Source organism: Lepidothrix coronata, unplaced genomic scaffold, assembly GCF_001604755.1.
Source record: "Lepidothrix coronata isolate B3197 unplaced genomic scaffold, Lepidothrix_coronata-1.0 Scaffold109, whole genome shotgun sequence".
Classification (NCBI taxonomy): domain Eukaryota; kingdom Metazoa; phylum Chordata; class Aves; order Passeriformes; family Pipridae; genus Lepidothrix; species Lepidothrix coronata.
The window spans coordinates 2,238,969-2,260,718 of NW_016690289.1; the positions used below are offsets into that span (position 1 = coordinate 2,238,969).

At 38.1% G+C, this 21,750-nt stretch overlaps 1 protein-coding gene across 3 annotated transcripts in view; it reads left to right on the forward strand.

Moving 5' to 3' along the window:
• Positions 1 to 21,750, forward strand: part of SEMA5A (semaphorin 5A) — a 274,990-nt gene that overhangs the window by 163,709 nt on the left and 89,531 nt on the right. For all 3 annotated transcript variants that reach the window (XM_017824133.1, XM_017824131.1, XM_017824132.1), the window contains 2 exons: positions 4,295 to 4,502; positions 17,205 to 17,322. In XM_017824133.1, coding sequence (XP_017679622.1) covers positions 4,295 to 4,502; positions 17,205 to 17,322 — 326 coding nt within the window. The remainder of the gene's footprint in view (positions 1 to 4,294; positions 4,503 to 17,204; positions 17,323 to 21,750) is intronic.

The following is a 21,750-nucleotide window of genomic DNA, read 5'->3' on the forward strand; positions in this document are numbered from 1 at the left end:
TATAGTAAAATGAAGACGAAATTAGGGGTTTTTTCACTATAATCTATGATAATAGTTAAGACTGAAAGTGTTTCTCTCTCAAAAAGGAGTGGGTAGAGATTGTTTCCCTTCTTTCAAAGAAGTGAAATGAACTTACTGTCTCATGATGATTTGTTAAAGATATGTTTGCTTAAAGAATGCAGCAATATTTTGTAAATATAACAGCTCATATAAATATTTATTCTTCTCTATAGCATGAAATTTCTACAACTTCTGTGGGCGTTTTTATTTCTGTTAGGAAATTCAGGAAATTACAGTTATATTCATTTGTTGCGTCTGCTGTTTGTTTTGTTTGTTCATTTTCTGTTTTGTTTCGCACGTGTCATCATAGATGTTGTAATGATTTCAACCACACTCTTGCAATGTTCTCCATTGCTGGCTATGCTTTGTAACAATTACATATTAAACTTTACTTTTCAGTTTTAGAGATCATCCTTTCACTTTGTGCCATTATAATTTCGTTCATTACAAACTCTGCTGCCTCCAAGCATGTTCTCTTCAACTCCATCTCCGGTTTTCCATCAGTTCTTCACAGTCTCCTACACATTACATAGTAATATTTCAACTAGATGTTTTTCTCTTCATTCACAGTGATTAGATTTCTAATGTTCAGTTGCTGGGTTGGCATGTCTCTTTAAAAGTATTTGCAGTACAAGCTAGTAAAACTCATTATTTACTCATTCTGGCCAATGTCATTATCTGTTCCTACTCCTGTATATACTTGACCATCCTTAAATAGAGGCTGTCAGGTGTCTGGATCTATTCCAGTAGGTCTTGCTTACAGTTAGGATGCAAAGATGCCATTCATTTGAATTCTTAAATGGCTGTTAGATTCAGACTTGACATTTGTGATGAAACTGGAACTTTCCCTGTGTCCATGGCAATAAAGTTACATCCATTAAGACAGTCGGTGTTTATTACCCTTCTTAGCTATTTCTTGGCAGAAGTGGACAGTTAGCTTGATTATAAAGTAAATATTCACTTGAAAGATTATGACAGATCTGAAAACCTCCCTGCCCTAGAGATGTGTTCCAGATTCATTTCTTTCCCTGCTTTTCCCTCTATTTTGCTTTGCAACTGTGGTGTAAAAATGGCTGAACAGACAACATTTTGAGGATGGGACTTTTGCAAGTTCTTTAGGAAGTCTGCAGTCTGTGCTGGAGGCTGTGCACAATGTTGCACATATTGTAGTATAATTGGAAACACTGAAGCAAGGCACCTGACTTTTAAAAATATTTTTTTTGAAAACACTGAAATCACTGGCTGTGATTTTCCCCTGTAAGGAAGCCTGGTATAGCCAGGTTGCATGCTATTATTTTTTGAGGAGGTTGATAGATACATACACTTACTACATACCATAGGCCAATGAACATAGTCACCAATTCAATCTGTGCCTGTCTCAAAGTTGTAGAATAAAACCAGATCCTCACCCTAGTTTGTGCTCCCAGGTGGTCATTGCAAAATCAGGCATAGGCAGGAGGAATTTAAAGCAGAGAAGATAGATTATAGAAGTCAGAAGTAGCAGAGTTTACTGAGACAGAGGTAGATCTCAGATAACATTCTATTCCTTTTTATTGAATTTGTGTATGACCCACTACTCCTGAGAAGAATAGTGTTTCTTTCTGATAATCTCTGGGATCTCTGTCACTGTTTCTTCACTTAAAGCTCAGTCAGTTATGACTTTAAACATTTCTGAGTGCTGATCCTCTTAGACAACAAACAAAAAAGGAATGGTTTGGGAGATGCTGAAAGAAAGTAAAAGGAAATGTGAGGAATTTAGAATGTATGCCAGGATGGAAGAACAAGAGCAATGACAACTGTCCTGGGGAAGGCATTAGTGCTGCAGTTCTCAAAGTGAGAATATTTTATTTCATTGTGGGATAGTATGCTGCTGTAACCATAATCTGGCTGTAGATGCCAGACCCAGCACAGTGGCAGGAAGAAATATTGGTCTGTACAAGAAACACGTGCTGAATGTGCACCTGATTTTTGTCTAATGCAGGAAAAAGATAACAAGCCAAATTTAACATATCGTGAATCATACTGAATCTGTTGTCTGCCAGTTAAACAAGTGATATAGAGTTGTACTGACTGTTCTAAAAGCCATACCAACTAATTTACATCTGTAAAATGATCCCATGGCTTCTTCTTCTCCTACTTAGCATGTTTTCCCAACTTCTGTGCTCAAAAAAAAATCTTTTCATTCAGTAATTAACACAGTGTCACGATTTAACCCCCAGCCATCCACCCAGCAAGTATCATGCAGCCACTCACTCACTCACTCTCCCACCAGTGGGATAAGGGAGGGAATCAGAAGGGTAAAACCTGGAAAACCCATGGGTAGCAATAAAGAGAGTTTAATAGGGAAAGCAAGAGCCATGCATGCAAGCAAAACAAAACAAGTAATTAATTCACTGCTTCCCATGGGCAGGCAGGTGTTAAACAATCCCCAGGAAAGCAGGGCTCCATCACATGTCCCAGTGACTTGGGAAGACAAAAGGCATAATTCCAAATGTTCTACCCCCCTCCTCCTTCTTCTCCCCAGTTTATATGCTGAGCATGATGCCATATGGTCTGGAATATCCCTTTGGTCAGTTTGGATCAGCTGTCTTAGCTGTATCTCCTCCAAACTTCCTATGCACCCCCAATTTCCATACCAGCATGGTAGTATGAAAAGCAGAAAAGGCCTTGGCTCTGTGTTAACACTGCTTACCATGAACAAAGACATCTCTATATTGTCAAGAACAAAGACATCTCTATATTGTCAACCCTGTGCTCAGCACAAATCCAAAAAATGAAGTTTTGTTAATTATATGTTTACATATAATTAGACTTCCTACTAACTTCCCATGTTATTTGGTGTTGTACTCTCCCTTCCAGTACTTCTCCAGGTCTTAAGACTGGCTATTCAGTGTTCCTCAGGAAAATTCAGAAGATTTTAACAGTAATTAGCACATTGGTTCTCTTCAGTTTTGGAGTCTACTTGAGGCTACTTTTCTGTATTTTCTTACTTGTTGTTCCTCATCATTTCCCAAGCAAAGTTTGAGAACCACATGTTGCCCTCCCTCAGCCCAGTTACCTTGGAGGGTACAGTGACTGTGTAGGGGTGCCAGCCCTGGCCTTGGGTGCTCCCAGGGCGAAGCCAATGTGGAGGGAGCACAGGCACATGGTCACCAGGCACTTGCTGCCAAGGGTAAAACCAGCTCTCATCAAGACAGGGCCAGACATGTCCTGAGAGCCTACACAGAGCCTCTGGCCTTGTGCTAGTGATGGAAAACCACTATTTTCTGAGTTGCAGAACAGAGCTTCCCAAACATTTCTCTTGCAATTATTACCAACTCACAAGAGAAATCTTTCAAGACTTCACATGGCTTAGAGCTCATCTCTGTGTATTTGCAGTGTTGGATCTTTAACATTTACTGTTGCTGGCACAGAGAAGATTGCATGATGCTGTTTTGGTCAGAGAGCTACCTAAAATATTTATCAGTGTGAGAATGTGATCCTTTGTGTTCAGAAAAAATGTACTTTGATATTTTTAAATTATTCAAAAACTTTTCATGAATGAATCATAATTCTCATCATATATTCTGACTCTGGTTTGTGATACATAACTGTCTTTCCTTAGAAATCAGAATAAGAATAGAAGTGAAGAGTGAATGCTAAAAGCGATGATTTTTCAGAGGTCAAAATCCAGATAAGTAAGAAAAAGGGATGCAGGCTCATTTCATTGCTATAGTCACCTAGAATCAATAAAGACCTGCATATGTTGGTATATATGTGCTTTATTAAATGAATGTGATACAAATCTAAATCCCATAATTTTTAACACAATGAATATTAAAACAAACTAGGGAAATGATGGACTTTATTGCTTTTTAAACTGCTTTAAATATAGTAAAGTGTAGTAAAATCCGGTAAGCTGAAATCAGTAACCCTTGCCATGAATGTGCATTTATAATAACCAGACTTTGAAAGCCTCTTTCTAGTGGCTACTGCTGTGAAGTCTGTTCTGCAATAATAACCTTTTTTTTTTTTTTTTACTTTATTGCATCACATGAAAACAGCCTTAAAAATTTTCTAAGTTCTTTTCACTGCACTATAATCAATTTAGAAAACTTCAGTCAAAATACTCCCACATTCTGACACTTTACTGAAAACATCCAGCACAGGACAAAGATTTGTTCACTGAATGACACCAAGTAGGTAGAATTGCTACTGTGATTTTTAGTAAGTCATTTTCCTCTTGCCTTTTCAGACTATGGTACTATTAAGAAGGTACTTGCCCCAATGAACCAGACTTCAAGCAGCTGCCTGCTCGAGGAAATTGAACTCCTGCCGAAAAGTCAGCGAGAGCCCATCAGGAGCCTTCAGATCTTACACAGCCAGAGTGTTCTTTTTGTGGGCCTTCAGGAACATGTGATTAAGGTCCCCCTGAAGAGATGTCTCTTTTACAAAACATACAGGTATGAAGAATCAGCTATTTGTATTTGATTGGAGAAACATACATGCAGGGGGTTGCAGAAAAATAGGAAAGAAAAATGACTGCAAGTAGGAATCCAAATTATTTGTCCTTGTCAGCAATGACTTACTCTGTACACTGTTTATCAGAAGTGTCTCTGACTTCTTGTACTAGCTTGTTAGGACTAGATGAGACTCTCAAGGAATTATATTGATATTTAAGTGTCATTATGCAGATTCTGAATTGTGAAGTGAAACAGTAAGAAATGTTTTATATAGAAAACAGGTATCTAGTAAAGTGCAATATAGCTGCGGCTTTAATATATTTAAAGACTGAGACTTGGATAAATTTAAGTTAGGCTTTGGGGTTTTTTTAAAGCTGTATTATAACTGAATAAACAATATCTCTGTGGATTCAGGAAGAACACTAAGTTGGATGAACTGAGAATTAAGAAGTGGCTATTCAAAGGTAAATTTGAATCAACAAAAAATAAATGCAAATATGCTTTTAAGTAAAAGGACTGTGCAGCTGACAGTTGTTCAATCAAACAAAGAGGATATTTAACAAATTACCACTTGGTTATAGACTGTATTATGGTAGTTAAGGAATTTAAACTTCAGCACACAACTATTTCTATAGGCTATCTGAAAATACCTCTGGGTTGCAAAGCATGTTATTAGAGATTCATAATTCCATTTAATTAGTTGGATCTTCCCTCTAATATGTGAGGTCTTGGTAATTCAGTACAATTGTTTTGTGCTACATCGGACTGAACCAGTGTGATGAGATTTTGAAAACTGTTACTGAGGCGTTGGTTTTTTAGCTGGATTTACCTTCACCTTGTTCAACACACGTTCCTTTGGAAAGTTGGGCTATTAAAGGAAGGAGAAAGGCTGCCAGTTGCCGTTCTTGGCTGCTACACTGAGCATCACAGAGATGTTATTTGTGCAGCAAAGAGATTATACCTCCCATAAAAGGCAGTGAACATTTGCATGTAGAGATATTTCTGGCTATCAGAGGGACCACACAGGTGGTCACAGAAGGTAGGTGACCACAGGATGCAGGTGTAGAGCTGTGACAGTGGAAGGACATTTCCAAGGGACGTGGCTCACTGTGGGGATTGGTATCATGCAGGAGGCTACTAGTTTGAGAGCAAGACTGAAGGAAAAGCTGTACCCTAGAAAATGAGCAGACCATGGAAGGGAAGTATTCTACTTTTTACAGTTTTTTACCAGCAATTTTTTTCTTTTGTTTATGCTGTCTTATGTATCATATTTTATAAGTTTCTTCTGCAATAGAAGGACATTCAAAACCCCATTGGAAGTTCTGCAAAGCTTACTTTAAGGAAAAGTTATATAGGGGCAAGTCTCTGCTTCAAACATTTTGTTGGTTTAGGAGCCTACATAGAACCAAGTTTCATCTTTCCTTGGTTTAGTGACTTCAAACAGGATGTGTGGTGGTCCTGTAGCCCTTTCTGGTTTTTTTCCTCCTTTTCATTAATTAATGACTTGCATATTAGGAGGGGCATATGTATGCAAGTGTGTATATCTGAAGAAGGAAAAAAACTTAGTGACATAAATAAAAGCTTCTCACTTTGATTGAATATTACATGATTAACCCATTCTGCTTGCACGAAACAGTAAACATATTGCCCTAAGCAGATGTGTTTATTTCAGAAAGGGAGATCAGTCTATGACTGTGTTTCTCTAGGGTCTGTGTACCCATGACAGCCATAAACACAGGGAGCTCAATAATACGGGTGTCTTGTATTTACACCAAGCGTGCGGTTCACTTTGGACGTTACAAGGCTGGAGGCCTTATGTCAGTAGTGACATATGAACTCCAAAATCCAGAGATGAGACTTCCAGAGCACCTGCTTAGCTGGTGCCTGTGTGGAGGTCCCACAGATCCCTGTTACCTGTGCTTCTGTCAGGACAGTTCCCAAGGCACATCAGGGTTATTCTGGCTACAGGGCCCAAACATGCTTCTGGCCTCTCAAGGTGGGACTGCTGTCTAAAATCATAGGCCCCATGTATGGCTACAGGCTAGGCATTCCTCTCCCTCTTTGAGGAGTGGGGTCTAATTAGCTAATTTTAAAAATTTCTCTAAAACGAAGTGGTGCCATTCCCATTTTACTGCATAGAACAGTAGCTAAATGACTCAAATCTTGCTCAAATGATAATTTATTCCTCTGCTCAGAGTTAAGTAAAGTCTCATCTTCCACTGGAGTGACTTACTTAAAAGGAGATAAAATGATTCCTCATGGGGTTTTTCAACCGTATCTTTTGTAGTTGCATGATTTTTTTCTTGTAGTAATTAAAAATTCATTGCACCAAAAGGGTTGCCATCCATGATTTCTTCTTGGTTAAAGAGTTCACCAGCAATTCTAGCTCTGTTTTGTGAGAAAGGAGAGGATTTACAGGTGTGATGCAGATGAAATAAGGAATCTCCTTGTCATCTATCATTAGGGACTCAGATTATTCAGACAACGCAGATGTAATCTTTCTCTCACCTTAACTTACTTCTGGTTTGACAAGTTTTTTCCTGGCTTATGCTAGATTTGTATTTTTTGCATATGGAGAGAGTGTGAGTATGTTACTTGGGCATATTTCTCTAGGCAATGAAACACCTGAAACTTGCTCACTGCATTGTTGGGTGCTTTAATACACACATTCTTCTGTTTCCAACTACTACTTCTGTACTATAGCAATGGGTAAATAGAGTAATGGGTAAACCTTACCTAAGGTAATGCCTTTGGGCATTGTGGTTTTGGGGGGGGGATTATTTTAATTTTATTTATTTACATTTATCATACTTAGGGCTGTATAACTCTGCCAAGGCTATACTCTGAGATTCCACCAATAATTACTAGAATCTCTTCCCCATATCAAGGACATGTAGAGTCTTTAATATCTGCTTCACATAATTGTTGAGAAATAGAGCATGCTTGTCTATGAATAACAGCCTTAAAAAAGCCAAAAGGCCGAAGACGTGCTGGCTCACCTGCTCTGTGTTTTTGTGTCAATGGTGGAGTGCTCATCGTTTAATCTTATCTAATCTCTTTGTTTAGGTTTATTGCTTAGCTTTCAGAAAATGCAACTTCAGTCCCTCTACTGAGCAGACTGTTCCACAAGCTTATATCTCAATGTCAAGATATTTTTCTTTCTTTCTGAATAATTGTCTAATTATTCCTTGTTTCATCTTCCCATACTAGCCTCTAAAGCATGTGGTTATTGCTTTTATTTGGAGATTATTATATCTCTTTAATTATCACTCTAATATGCTCTGCAAATTGTAAATCTGTTCCTCCAGCACTTTTCTGTGGTGGAGTAGCCCTGCGACGTGCTGTTGTCTCTGACAGACATTCCCTTTGACTCAGAACAGTTCTGTTTGCATGACCTCATGACTCCTCTGCTCACACAAATACTGTTAACAAAGGCCCTCGAAAATATTGTTTTACATTTGGAGGCTAATTTTTTTTTTTTTAATTTTTGGGTTTTTTTGTGATTTAGGTACAATTTGCTTCGTTACTGTAACAGCAGACCATACCACAGACAGAGCCTGTCTGGGTTTCTCAGCACTTTTAATTGTGCCATGGTGTTTTCATCATTCATGAGTTGCCCATTCTAGTTATTTGGATTGACAGTTTTCATGGGGGGCAGGCGGGCGATATCTCATGCACACTTCAGCCAATGTCTGAATAGTTTTGAACATCCTGTCATAATCCTGCTGGTTTCAGGAGTCAGCTAGGGAAAAGTAATCTGGAATGTGTCAGTACCTAGAATCAGTTTTCAAAAAACTCTGGCATCCTTAAGTTCCAGGAGAAAGCAGCAGAGCAGTTACCTAAGTGCGGTTCTCCCTGGGGAAAATCCTTTAAGGTTTGACCAGGTTATTATCACTTGAGTATTGCAATTCACACATGTTTATCAAACTTTTATGGAAGTCCATCAACACTATTAACTGGGGCTATTTGATACTATGAATTCTCCAGCTCTCTGTACCTCTTCAGAGTTGAGTAGGCCAACATGAAGCACAAATGACTTTTGTATACCTGCTAATTAACTATAATGTGAGACAAATAGAATGATTACCTTGAAAAGATAATTATTAAACTCTATAAAGTTTCAATGTTTTCTATTTACTTTGAAAACTCTACGCATGTGAAATAAGGAATAAGATATGTAGCAGGGGGATAAAGACTCTCTCCCCTGAAACAAAGAACCAGTTACCTTTCTTTTTTTGGCAGCTGTAGCCTTCAAAGGAACTCTGGATGAGAGTGACTCCTCTGAGGCAAATTTGTTGATGTTATACTATGTATTGGAGTTCTCAGTGCATTAGTTCTGAAATAGAGGACAATGACAGGTTGTATCAGCCCATTGTTCTTTAAAATCTTACAAAGAAAGGGTCAAGAACTGATGTTTCGGTGACATATAAGTTTCACACACTTGAATGGCTTGAAAACTAATCTTACTATGATGTTATGTCTAAGTAAATAAATAGTGGCATCTGCTAAAAGCTGTACAAATAGTGACTACTCTGGTATAAAAGAAAAATAACTTCTGGAAATTTTTGGGTATTGTTTTTTACATTATATACTTAATATATTATTTGCTCACAAGATTGTCTTGCTAAGTAATGTTATCATAGCTATTCTACTGTAACTAACTTTTCATTCACTTCATTATTCCTATTTTGACGTCTTTGTTAGCCATTAGTTAAGCAATCTGTACATACACAAAAGATAACTAGCACCACGGTACTAAGAAGAGTACTGAATTAACTAACAGAAGAAACAATAACTATAAATTTGGTTATATTTTATTTCATTCCTAAAGCTCCAGCAAGATTACTGGATTAAGTATTTCAACCACTTTTGCATTCCTTTATTTTGCCCTAGCTACAGATTTTGCATCTTCAGAAGTACTCTCACACTCAGTAGGAACCTGATTTCCTGGTAATAAGCATTCTATAATATTACACAGTAAAATAATTATTCCTATATTCTCATACTATACAAGTTAACAATGAGCATGTGGTCTAAACCATTACTAGGTGCTCACGTGTCCACAAGACCTTGCCAACACATGGAATTGAAATTATTGTTTTGAAATAATCATTTCAAAATAGTTGGGTTTGGATATCTAGGTGGATTTCCTGATTTCAAAATACACAGGCTTTATTCTAGTTTAAATCTGAGAAATGCACTGCTGCATTAGACTGTCTGAATCACATGCAAACTGATCTGAATTAGTGATTCCAGAGTAACATTCCAAAATCGGAATCATCGTAAATTTCCAAGACTGCGATAAACCATAATCCTGGCTGCAAGACTAGATTAGAAGCATATATTAAAAATGACAAGTCTTTTTTGAGTATTAGATACACTATACAATTATCTTCATTTGGTGTGAACTTATGAGAACACTAGTAAAGACAGCAGAACTATGAAATAAGCAGAATTGTAAGTTTTTCTCACTCAAAAGAAGTAGAATATTAGTCCCATACTTCAGAGGGAATCAATTCAATCCCTTCAGAACTGATCTTGACCCTTTCTGCCTCTGTGAAAATGAAGCTTTTTGCAGAAAGTGTTTATCTATCTCACCCACAAAATGCATCAGAGACAAACTGTTCATTTACATTTTGCTTTACCTGACAAGTCTAGTCACAACTTTTTAAAGCGTGATCTATGCATTTTATTGTAAGCAGACATTTTTGTTAAACAAGAATTTTACAGCCTGCTCCCAATTTATTTATTGAAGTAGCTTTATGAGAAGAAAAATGTCTTTTTTTTCAGTTTGCAAGGATGTAAGAAAACAAAATAGATTTGACTACATATTTGCAGTTTGGATTTTATTAGTAGGATATTATTTTGAACAAAGAAGTGAGCTAAGAAATAAAAATTTTAATCAGGCATGTGGTTTTCATATGTGATGATGTAATTAATTACTTTGCTTTAAAAAAATACCAAAATATTCAGGAATTCTAAGTTCAGAGTAGTTACTCATAGTAACTTTACGAGTGGACAGTGAGGTGGATGGAGAAATGGCTGAATGGGAGTGGTGTCATCGAAAGGTCAATACTGGTCACAGTATTGTTTAACTTATTTATCAGTTATTTGAATGAAGGGACAGATGCCTTCTCAATAAGTCTGCTGATGACACAAAGCTCAGAGGAGTGTCCAATACCCCAGAGTGCTGTGCAGCCCTTCAGAACGACTTTTGACAGGCCAGAGAGATGGCCAGATAACTGTCTGAAATTCAACAAAGGCAAATGCAGGATTCTTCATTTGGGGAAGTATAACCCCATGCAGAAGCATAGGCTGGAGGCTGACCTGCTGGAAAGCAGCGCTGCAGAGAAGGACCTGGGGTCCTGGTGGACAAGTTGTCCGTGAGCCAGCACTGTGCCCTGGAGGCCAAGAACACCAAAGGAAAAGCAGGTAGAGGGAGGTCATCCTGCCTCTCTACTCAGCCCTGGTGAGGCCACATCTGGAGTACTGTGTCCAGTTCTGGGCTCCTCAGGACAAGAGAGACATGGAACTTCTGGAGTGAATCCAGTGGAGGACAACAAAGATGAGTAGGCGACTGGAACATCTCTCTTTTGAGGATAGGCTGAGGGAGTTGGACCTGTTCAACCTTGAGAAAATTGAGAGGAGATTTTATCAGTATATGTATCTGTCGAGAGGATGGAGTGCATACTCTGAAAGTTGTGTTTCACATTTGTTTCAAGTAGAGTCAATTGGAAGCAACAACATTCAGAGAATTGTGTGTTATAAACAAATTTTATACATAAAAATGTATACATAAAAATGAGTCAGCAGTGTACCCTGGTAACCAGGAGGGCCAACAATGTCCTGGAGGGCATCAGGCAAAGCATCACCAGCCAGTCAAGGGAGGGAATTGTCCCACTCTGCTCTGCACTGGGGCGGCCTCACCTGGAATATTGTGTGCAGTTTGGGGCACCACAATATAGGAAAGATATTAAGCTGTTCGAGAGTGTCCAAAGGAGGGCAACGAAGATGGCAAAGGGCCTTGTGGGGAACCTGTATTAGTAGTGACTGAAGTCACTTGGTCTGTTCAGCCTGGAGAAGAGGAGACTGAGGGGAGACCTCATTGCAATTACAACTTCCTCATGAAGGGAAGAAGAGGGGCCGACACTCATCTCTTCTCTGTAGTGACCAGTGACAGGACCCAAGGGAATGGCCTAAGTTGTGTAAGGGGAGGTTTAGGTTAGATATGAGAAAAAGGTTAACCCAGCTGGTGGTTGGGTACTGGAACAGGCTCCCCAGGGCAGTGGTCACAGCACCAAGCCTGACAGAGTTCAAGCAGTGTTTGGATGATACTCTGGTGCACATGGTGTGACTCCTGGGGATAGTCCTGTGCAGCGTTAGGGGTTGGACTCCATGATCCTTGTGGGTCCCTTCCAACTTGGCATATTCTGTGATTCTGTGGAAGGTTCCTGATTCTGGATTTGATGGGAGGAGCTTGTAGGTTTAAAGCTGGTATTCTCAGTGACACTGCAAGATTGAATTGTACCTAAATACATTTTGATTGTCTTACAGAAATTCAAGTAAGAGGAAGCAAAAGTAGTTCACTCAGAGTGTCTGAGATGATTAAAGGATTTGATTTTTCTTAGCAGTACAGGCAGGGGTTAAGCAGGATCTTGAGTATTTGACATGCATCTTATTTTGAGCTCCTAGGACTTTATAAATTGTGTCCCTACCATTTATGCTCTTCTGCATCATTCATCTGTATCTTTAGATCCCTATTCTTCATTGCACACACATATAAATGTATACAGTGCAAAACCAATAGTAATGAAAACACTGATAGATATATTTGTACAGAAGTGTAGTATTAGATTCATGAATTCATTCAGAAATGGATAGAACCATGCATCTGGAACATGAGTCAGGCTTTTATCTTCCGTTTTCTCTTCAAATTTGCAGTGATGAATCTGGCTTCTGTGAAATAAGATGGTGACCCCAGTTCAGTTCCTGGTGTACAAAGTGTCAGATCACAGTTGATGGTAATTGGAACTATGCAGCATGGATATTTCAGTAGAAATTATTGAAAGGGTCAAGAGAGTCTGTTCTCCAAAATGCTGTGTATAGGTAAAGACAAAAAAAAATATCATTGAACAGTCTTGGAAGATGCACCTCTTACATTTATATTGTATGAATAAAATGTAACGTCTCCAGAGGATACCTGATTAGCACTTGCAATGTATATTCATGTGGGAATATATTCTTCCCCTGAAAGGAGATTTAAAAATCTCTCTGAAATCAAGGGTATCAGGGTATAGCTTTTAAACTTACAGGGTTTTTTGTTCTTTGGTGCACACATAAATTCTTTTTAGTCTAAATCTGTATGGGATTTTTTATATATTTTGCTCTGAGTTATATTCAATTCTGCCTCATTTTCTGTCTCAATAAATCATCTCAAATATAAGTGAAGTAGAGCAGTCTTGCTGACCTACTTGGTGATAATTATAAAATAGCTGAAGAAAAAGACCTGCTGTTGCTGACTTGCTTTAGAGTGAGGTGACTTACAGTTCTGTTACTAATCAGTCAAAATCCATTGTTGAAGTGTTGCATCACTGTCAGTAGGCATACTAAATCATCACAGCCAAATGAATGCCTTGCAGGAGAGATACTCAACTACCCAACATTTATGTTTGGTAAAAAATGTGAAGTGACAACATAAAGAAAAATTAGAATCAATCAGTAGAAGCCAAAAGCTGTTGAATGTTTTTGTAGAGAATGCTGACTCGATAGGGTAAGTGGCATCAAGAGTCTTAGAATGAACTGATTCACTTTTATTCCTGAATTTCCCTCCCGAACAAAATTGCCAGTTTTAGCAGTGCTGGGACAACTCATGTGAATACTTACAGATGTGGGTTGGTGCCTACTGGGATGAACAGACAAAACATCCATTTTTCAGTGGACTTTCTTAACTAAATTCTGAAAAGATTCACCTCATTTTATTTTGTTGCAGTGCTCTCCAAAGCTGGTCATCTACTGAAATGACCATGTTCAGTGTCCACAAATTGATTAAACATACTTTGTCCTGGCAGTACAAGAACTTTTATTTCTTCCATGAAACTAGGACCTGTTTTGATACCAGAAAGTAAAAAGAACAGTCAAAGTATGTTTTTAGCTCCTTATTTATAACTTCTCAGTGACTTGTAATGAAAAGTGCAAGCCATTTTGATTTGCCTGAGTGGAAGGTAAAGTGGAAGCAAAATCAAAAGAGGAAATGGGGTCTAAGACCAGAGTGGGAGAAGGATCAGCTTATTCCCACGAAAGAGGGAGTACAGTTCTAAGTAAAAGGATACCGACCTTAAAATATTTTTGTTTCTAATAAAAAGTTTCTAAAGTATAATAACTGCATTTATAAATATGAACACTTTGAAGTTAGAAAGGTGAGATCATCTTCGAGGCAGAAGTTTTCACTTCAACATTAGCACGTCTAATGTTGCCAGTTTTGCATTATGTCAGCCTTTAATTTAATTTTGTATTCTTTTCTGATAAAACACATGCTTTATCAGAGGTATTCTGAAGGAGAACACTGGACATCGTATCTTGCAAACATTGTAAGACCAAGACACTTTAAACTTTCCACAATTTGCATTAATGTTCCTCCTCACTTTCTAGATAATTAAATGGAAACGTGCAGCCTGAGTTACAAAAATGCTAAGTACTCACAGCTGCAAGAGACATCAGTGGGAACTCTCTCCTGAACACTGAATCTCCTAAAACAAAAGCTTTATATTTGAACTGGCAGCCTAATTAGGGGTACTCGTGGAGTTTTGATTATTATGTCTCACATTTTGCCCATTTTGCAGACGGGAGCTATGCTCCTACATAGTACTGGCAATCCATGTTGCCAAGTGTACTGCAGAAACAATTTCTTTGCAATTTATAAGCACTAAGAATCCTCTATGATGGTATTATGGAATAGCCTCTAGGGAATTAGTAAGTCTGTGTTTAGTCAGATGTTAACATGGAACTACATGAGGAATGCCATAGATAAATATAAATAGGAATAAAGCACCTAAATTTCTGAGGACAGAATCATAGAACACTTGAGGTTGGCAGGGGTCTCTGGTGGTCATCTGGTCCAACCTCTTGCTCATGCAGGGCCACTCAGAGTCAGTTGTCCAGGGCCATGTCTGGGTGGCTTCTGAGTATCTCCAAGGAAGGATACTCTAGAACCTCTCTGGGCAACCTGTGCCAGTGCTCAGTCACCCTCACCATAACAGTGTGTCTCCTGATGTTCAGTTGAAACCTCCTGTGTTTCATTTGTATTCATTGTCTCTGGTCCTGTCACTTGGCACCACTGAAAAAACCATGGATCCCCTTCTTTGTACCCTCACTTCAGGGTTTTGTATATACTGATGAGATCCTCTCTGAGCCTTCTCTTCTGGCTAAACAATCCCAGCTCTCTCAGCTTCTCTGAGAAGATGCCCCTTGGTCCATCATCCATGTTGAAGACAGAGGCAAAGAAAGCATTAAGCACCTCTGCCTTGTCTCTGTCCCTGTTTGTGAGGTGACAATCCTCATCTTATAATGAGCTGATGATATTTTGTTTCTTTACTGCCTATTGACATTAATACATTTGAAAAACTCTTTTTATTGTCCCTCACATTTCTGTCCAGCTTCAACTCCAGCTAAGCTTTGACCACATGACTTTTCTTCCTACAGAAGCAGGCAGCATCTCTGAATTCTTCTCACGTCACCTAACCTTGATTCATCTGGGTATACACCTTCCTTTTTTGCCTTATTTCCAAGACAAGATCCCTGTTCAGCCAAGCCGGCTTTCTGCCTCACCTGCTTGACTTCTGACATTTGGGAATTGCTGCTCCTGTGCCCTTAGGAGGTGATGTTTGAAGAGTGACCAGCACTGATGGACCCCACCACCTGCAAAAAAATTTTCCACAGGGGACCTTACATACTAATTCCCTGAACAGCCCAAGGTCTGCTCTCCTCATGTCCAGAGTTGAGGTTTTGCTGGCACTTTTCCTCCTGTCAACAGAGATTTTAGACTCAATGTCTTCATGGTCACTATGGTCAAGATGGACACCAATCTCCACTTTGCTCATGAGATCTGCACTGTTGACAAGCAGCAGATCAAGGAGTGCATCTCCCCTAGTCGGGTCCCTTAGGGCCTGTTCCATAAAGTTGTCATCCCGGCTTTTTAGGAATTTTCTGGCTCAGGTTGTACCAGCTGTGTGACACTCCCACTTAATGTCTGGCAAGTTGAAGTCCCCCATAAGGACAAGGGCATTTGACTTGGAAGTGTCCCGTAGTTCCTCAAAGAATAATTTGTCAGCATCATCATCCTGGCTGAGAGGTCTATATAGCAGTCTCCCATGATGACACCCACATTATTTGTTTGTCCCTTGATTCTTACCCAGAGGTTCTCAACTGTGCCAGTGCCAGCTGTGAGCTCCATACATTCTAACCCTTCTATTACATACAATGCCACTCCTCTGCCTCTTCTACCCTGCCTGTCTCTCCTGAAGAGCTTGTAACTGTCCAATAGGGCATTCCAGTCACAGGTTTCATCCCACTGGGTTATGACAGTGATGTCAAATCTTTGGGACTGGGCCAAAGCTTCAAGCTCCTCTTGTTTGTTCCTCATGCAGGGTGCATTGGTGTAGAAACATTTCAGGGGTGGTACATTGTAGCCAACACCTCTTGAGGCAGATTGAGTGATCCCATGAGTGTTCGTTTCCTCAAGTTTTGGTGCACAATCCCATCACTCATCACTGGCGAGCCTGGCTTTGTCCCTTCTCCCTTCCAAGCTAGTTCAAAGCTCTGTCAAAAAGCCCCACTAGCTCCTGTGCTAGAACTCCTTTTTCCCCTCTGAGAAAGGTGCATCCCTTCAGGTGTCAGTAGACCAGGTGTTGAGTAGATCATGCCATGGTCAAAAAACACAAATTATGTTGTGCTTCACTATAATGGGATTTCCACCTCCTTTCTTATGCATCTTTAGCTGTGAAGCTGCAGACGTATTGCCTGGACTGTTAATGTTCTACCTGTCAGTAGCAAGAGAAACCTGCTATTTAGTAGAGAAATGAACTTCTAGTTTTGCACGGTGGGTCTTTCAGAGTCTGTATGAAACTAGACTGCCATCCTTCTCTCTAACCCTTTTTTTCCCTCCTCATGTGCCACTAACAGGGAATGTTAAGAGCAGCACGGGATGTGTAAGGGGTGTGATGGCAGCCACCAGTGCCTCTTTGAGTTTATTTCCACAGATTTTACACCAGTGCAGAAAATAGATCAGAAGGTTTTTTCCTAATTAATTTTCAAAGAGTAGACATTGTCCTCTGATTTCTGCCAAAGAAGATATATGTAATTCCGAAATTGATAGAAAAGACTAAGAACTATAACTCCTGAAATCTTTGCTTGAAGTAGACAACATACACTTTTTATGAAATCCTGTAATTCTTTAGTAAATAAGTACAATAATCATTCTTGGCAACATACCATGCATACATACAGAAAAGAAAGCATTTAAAGAAATCCTGGCTTTGTGTAGGTATTCAAATTAATTTTTCTTCTGTTTGGTCATTTCATCTGCCATACCACAATTTCACTTTCTGCCTATGAAATATGAAGAAGTGCTACATAGTTATTTAGAGATCTTTGGTCAGTACAAATGAAGATAAATGTCTGAGTTATCTGATTGGTTTTCATTTACAGTGCATGCATTGGATCCCAAGACCCCTATTGTGGCTGGGACATGGTGATGAAGAAATGCACAACACTGGAAGAAAGTCTGAGTATGAGTCAATGGGAGCAAAGCATTACCGTGTGTCCAGTAAGTCTAAATACATTCATTCATGTCTTAAAACCTTTGATTTCATGAAAATTTCATAAAAACAAGCTGGCATAGATTTTTCAAGCTCAGAAAACTGTATTTGATACTATTTTTCTTAGTTTTTCCTATCAGATTTTAGCAGAATATTTTGTTGCTTTTCTATTTCATATCAAATTGCTTATATGATAAAATTATTTAGAATACTTTCGAAGGGTGGTTGGTTTTTATCTGTAATATCTGTGTCCCCACCTTGAAGGCAAATGTTTTCTAAGATTAGAGATACTGACACATTTTTCTCTGCAGAATTTTTCTCCATTATATACTATGAAAAAGTTTAATCACTAGTGGTATGATCTTTTCTTTTAGAATCATTGTTGCTAATATAAAAAGCCAAATAACTTTAAAAGTCCATGAATTGGAAGGGTGAATTGTATGAGTTAAGTCTCACCCACATCAATGACCAAGGTGATAATTATAATAAATTTAATATCTGCACTCGACACTTCTGTTTAAAAATTATTTCAAATAAATTTGATATAGTAATAAAAACAACAACAAAGTTGATTTGCATCTCTCATTTTTAGTGTGGTTCTGGTGACATTTTAATATTAATTTCTTTCCCTCACTCCAAAGCTCACAAAAAGGTGTTAAGAAGAATCTTCCATGTGCTACTCAGCTCTTTTTTTTTTTTTGAAGACTCTTGCTGCTTTGTCCTTCTGCCCAGGAAGAGGGAGTCTTTCCAACTCAATTCTGCTTTCATTACTAGTAAGGACTTCTTGAACTTGTCCCCACTCATCTCTGGAGCACACACATCTATGAATTTATACTCATTATGACATTTATGTTCCACTCTTCATGTGGTTATCCAGCTCTCTTAAGCTAGGCTTTGTTTAGTGAACTAGAGGTGTGCAGAATTAATATCAAGTTCTTCCAGTTTTGATTTGTGATCTCTACATGTGTTGCAGCAGCCTCATAGATAGAAATCACTACACTGATTCTGAGGTCCTTGAGAACTTGCTCCTGTGTTCTGTGTTTGACATTAAACAGCAATTTTTAAACATTTTTTTCTCAATTTTTAAAACTTTTAAAAAATGTTTATGTCTTGGCCTGTCCTTTACATCCATGCTCTCACACAGAGGCCTAATAAAAAACATTTGTGTTGAATTCATCTGCATTAGCATTTGGGCTGAAATTAGGCACAAATTTGGGGCAAATACTACAATTTTCCCCATATACTACTCATTGGTTCACGTCACAAAGCAGTCTTGAAGCACAAAAGCCACACTACTTTCACATGAAATTAAAGCAAAAATGCTCCAACTACTACTAGGCATTTCATTTATGGCTAAAGCAAGTCCAAAGTAAAGCCCAAAAAATACCTATGGTGTGTGTCAAATCTTCAACATCAGCTTTTATTTTCAAGATTTGTGGTGTGTGTACACACCACTTGCTAATATAGACATAGTCATTGTTTCACAGAAAGTCTGGATTCAGTCACCAGTGTAGTCCTTGACTCCCTGATTGACAAGTAACTAAATGCACTGCACATTATATTAATTTCCAAGTATTTAGAGTATGTGGTAATTCCACAGGCTAAAAGTGGTTTTGTGCGTGGGGGTTTTTCTGGTGGCCTAGTTGCTTTATGTGGAAGGCTTGCTGAAATACTTGTGTAGGTTGATAGTTGCATGAGCAGCCTGCCTGCTGTGTTCGGTCTTCGAATTGTGGTATTAGCCCTTATTTTCTTTCATAGATATAAAACACAAGGCCAAGTTGGGGTGGAGGGGGAAGTATGAATATTTAGAAAGCATAATTCAATTCTGTTTCGTTCAACTGGAAAAACAATTTTTTAGTACCTATTATATGACAGTTGCCTAGGATATGGCAGACTAGTCAAAGCAGGGGAGCACCTAAGGCTTGCTCAGAAATTCATCCATAGCTGTGAGACTTATACGGCCAATCAGAGATGCAAAGGTTTAGTGAACCTTCAAAGAAACTTTGTAGTTAAGCAGATTGAGATTGCCTAATATAAGGAAGATTTTACAATTATCTATCTAAATTGAAAAGTGTACTTTTACTCCATTACTGCCTTAAACCCCTAAACACCAAGTAACACATTATTGAACAAATTTGAAAATTTTATAGAAACTTTCCTTTAAAATAACACTGTATTCTGGCAAACTGAAATCAGTTACAATTTTGCTTAGAGAGGCTTTCAAATATTTGTTTTTATGGCATTTTTATGTGCTGTGTTCACAGGATATATAAGCCAAGATGTAATGAATTCAATTTTGTGCATCCTTAATATGGGCCACATATATTTAAGATATTGTTGCAGGCAGAACATAAAGGGCTATTTGAAACCTTTTACCCTCCCTCTTCTGGTGCCGATTGTTTCCAATATCTTAATTGTTAGTAAAATTACATTCATCTCTTTAACATTATAGAAACTTTTTTAGATTAATGCATGACCAGTTTCTTCTAAACTTGGATGGCAGAGAGGTCTGTTTATACACTAGTTTAGCCCAGAATAAAAAGTGTGATCAGTTGCCTTTGAGAAATTTCTTCCTAGGGCATTATTCATATGGCTGAATATTTATTGGCATGTCATGGTAGAGCAGGGATGGGACTAGGAGAGGTAGCTGAGCATCTGTGTTACCATCACTCTGAACTTTGAAAATCAGTTGTGAAAGATGTGGTTCTTTTGGTTATCTTGCTTTGATTTTAATTCTCAATTTGATTTTAGGTTATTGTTTTGGTTGGCATAAATATAAATATAGATATAAATTTATAAATATATAAATATAGATAGTAATTAATTCTATGGCACATATATCTACTTCAAGCTTCTTTCAGTCAGTCAGTTATCCCTATTATTCATCCAATATTTTTGATGGTAATGAAGGTTAATTGTTTTTCTGAAATATTTTCCAGTGGGACTTGCAATCTGTCACTTAAAGATACACTGACATTATCAAAAAGCTTTTACAAGGAAAATAAAAATTATTCTAAAAAATATTTGGGGTTTTTTTGTTTCGTTTTGGCTTTATTTTTTGTAACATAAGTATGCAACATGAAATGGGTTTATTTTTATGGTTGTGCTCAGAGAAAGAGTGTAGTATGGGATCTTACTTGAATTCATTAACAGCTTCAGTAGGTACTCCAGATTCACTGCATTCTACACAAAGTAATCTCAAACCAGAGATCTCGTGACAGATTTAAGAACTGAGTCACTGAAGATGTGACCTTTGAGTACAAACCAGGAAGACAAGGTGGGTGCAGAAGGACTCAAGGCAAAGATTGATATTTGGAGGACATGAGAAAGAAAGAAAGGTCTAGAGATATCTACAGAAGGGAAAGGGTGACAAAGACGGGGTGTTAGAGAGAGAAAGCAGATTGTAGCTGTGCCAGGATAATACAGCCATATTGTCTGATTGATTGTGATTTTGCCCTTGAGGTGTGTCAGATTGTGAAAGGTTAATGGACATGGATTCTGGCAAGGGCTAAAAAGGCCCCTCATCACTACATTTTGCTTTCCTGTAGTCATATGATGAAATTGTTTGATAACACTTCCGAAAGGGAAATACTCACGGAGAGGCAGAGCAGGTGAATCTCGGGGGACAGCGGAGACCACAGTGGGATGATCTTTTCAGGAGCAGGGGAAAAAAAAATGAAGAGAGAGAAATATGCCACCAGTTTATGTTTCTAAGCTCAAGCTTTCAGCTATGTTTTATGTATACTTTCCCTGCCACTTAATATAAATTATGGTAACCATAGACAACTGTAGCTTTAGTTTATAATTGTAGGTGCAACAATAAAGATGTTTTAGTCCAGCACAGAAATAGAAAACCATAAAGGCATTTTCACATCTCTGATGCTAATTAGATTGGAGACATACAATTGTTAGTTTATGAATTGTGTATATTTGTTAGACTAGAAGTGTAAGAGAGAAGTAAGTATTTCCCGTTGTCTTATGAAAACCAACAGAGTATAATCTGCATGAATAAAGGTGGGTGAATTATTTTCAATAAGCATCTGTCAGCAGAATTTTGAAATTATGAATGGTGGTTATGTCAGTTATAGATTACAGAATATGCATGTAGCTGTTCCATGGACAAGCTATATCTGTGAAAAATAAAATTGTGAGAAAGGTAATTAATAGTGAAATTATGGAATCTTTGCCACAGTGGAATGAATCAGCCAACACCCAGTGTGTCAGAGAAAGCATGTCTTGTGCTGTAATTGAATCTCTTGTATCTTCAAATTATTTTTGAAATGTATACTTTTCTTACCACTGTTAAAAAGAAACAGTACTCAAAATAGCAAAGGGAGACACCATTTCAGATCAGTTATGACAACCTACAACTGTAATTCCTATTTCAATATATAAGCAAATATTATATTGGTATGTTCATACACATTTGATGAAAT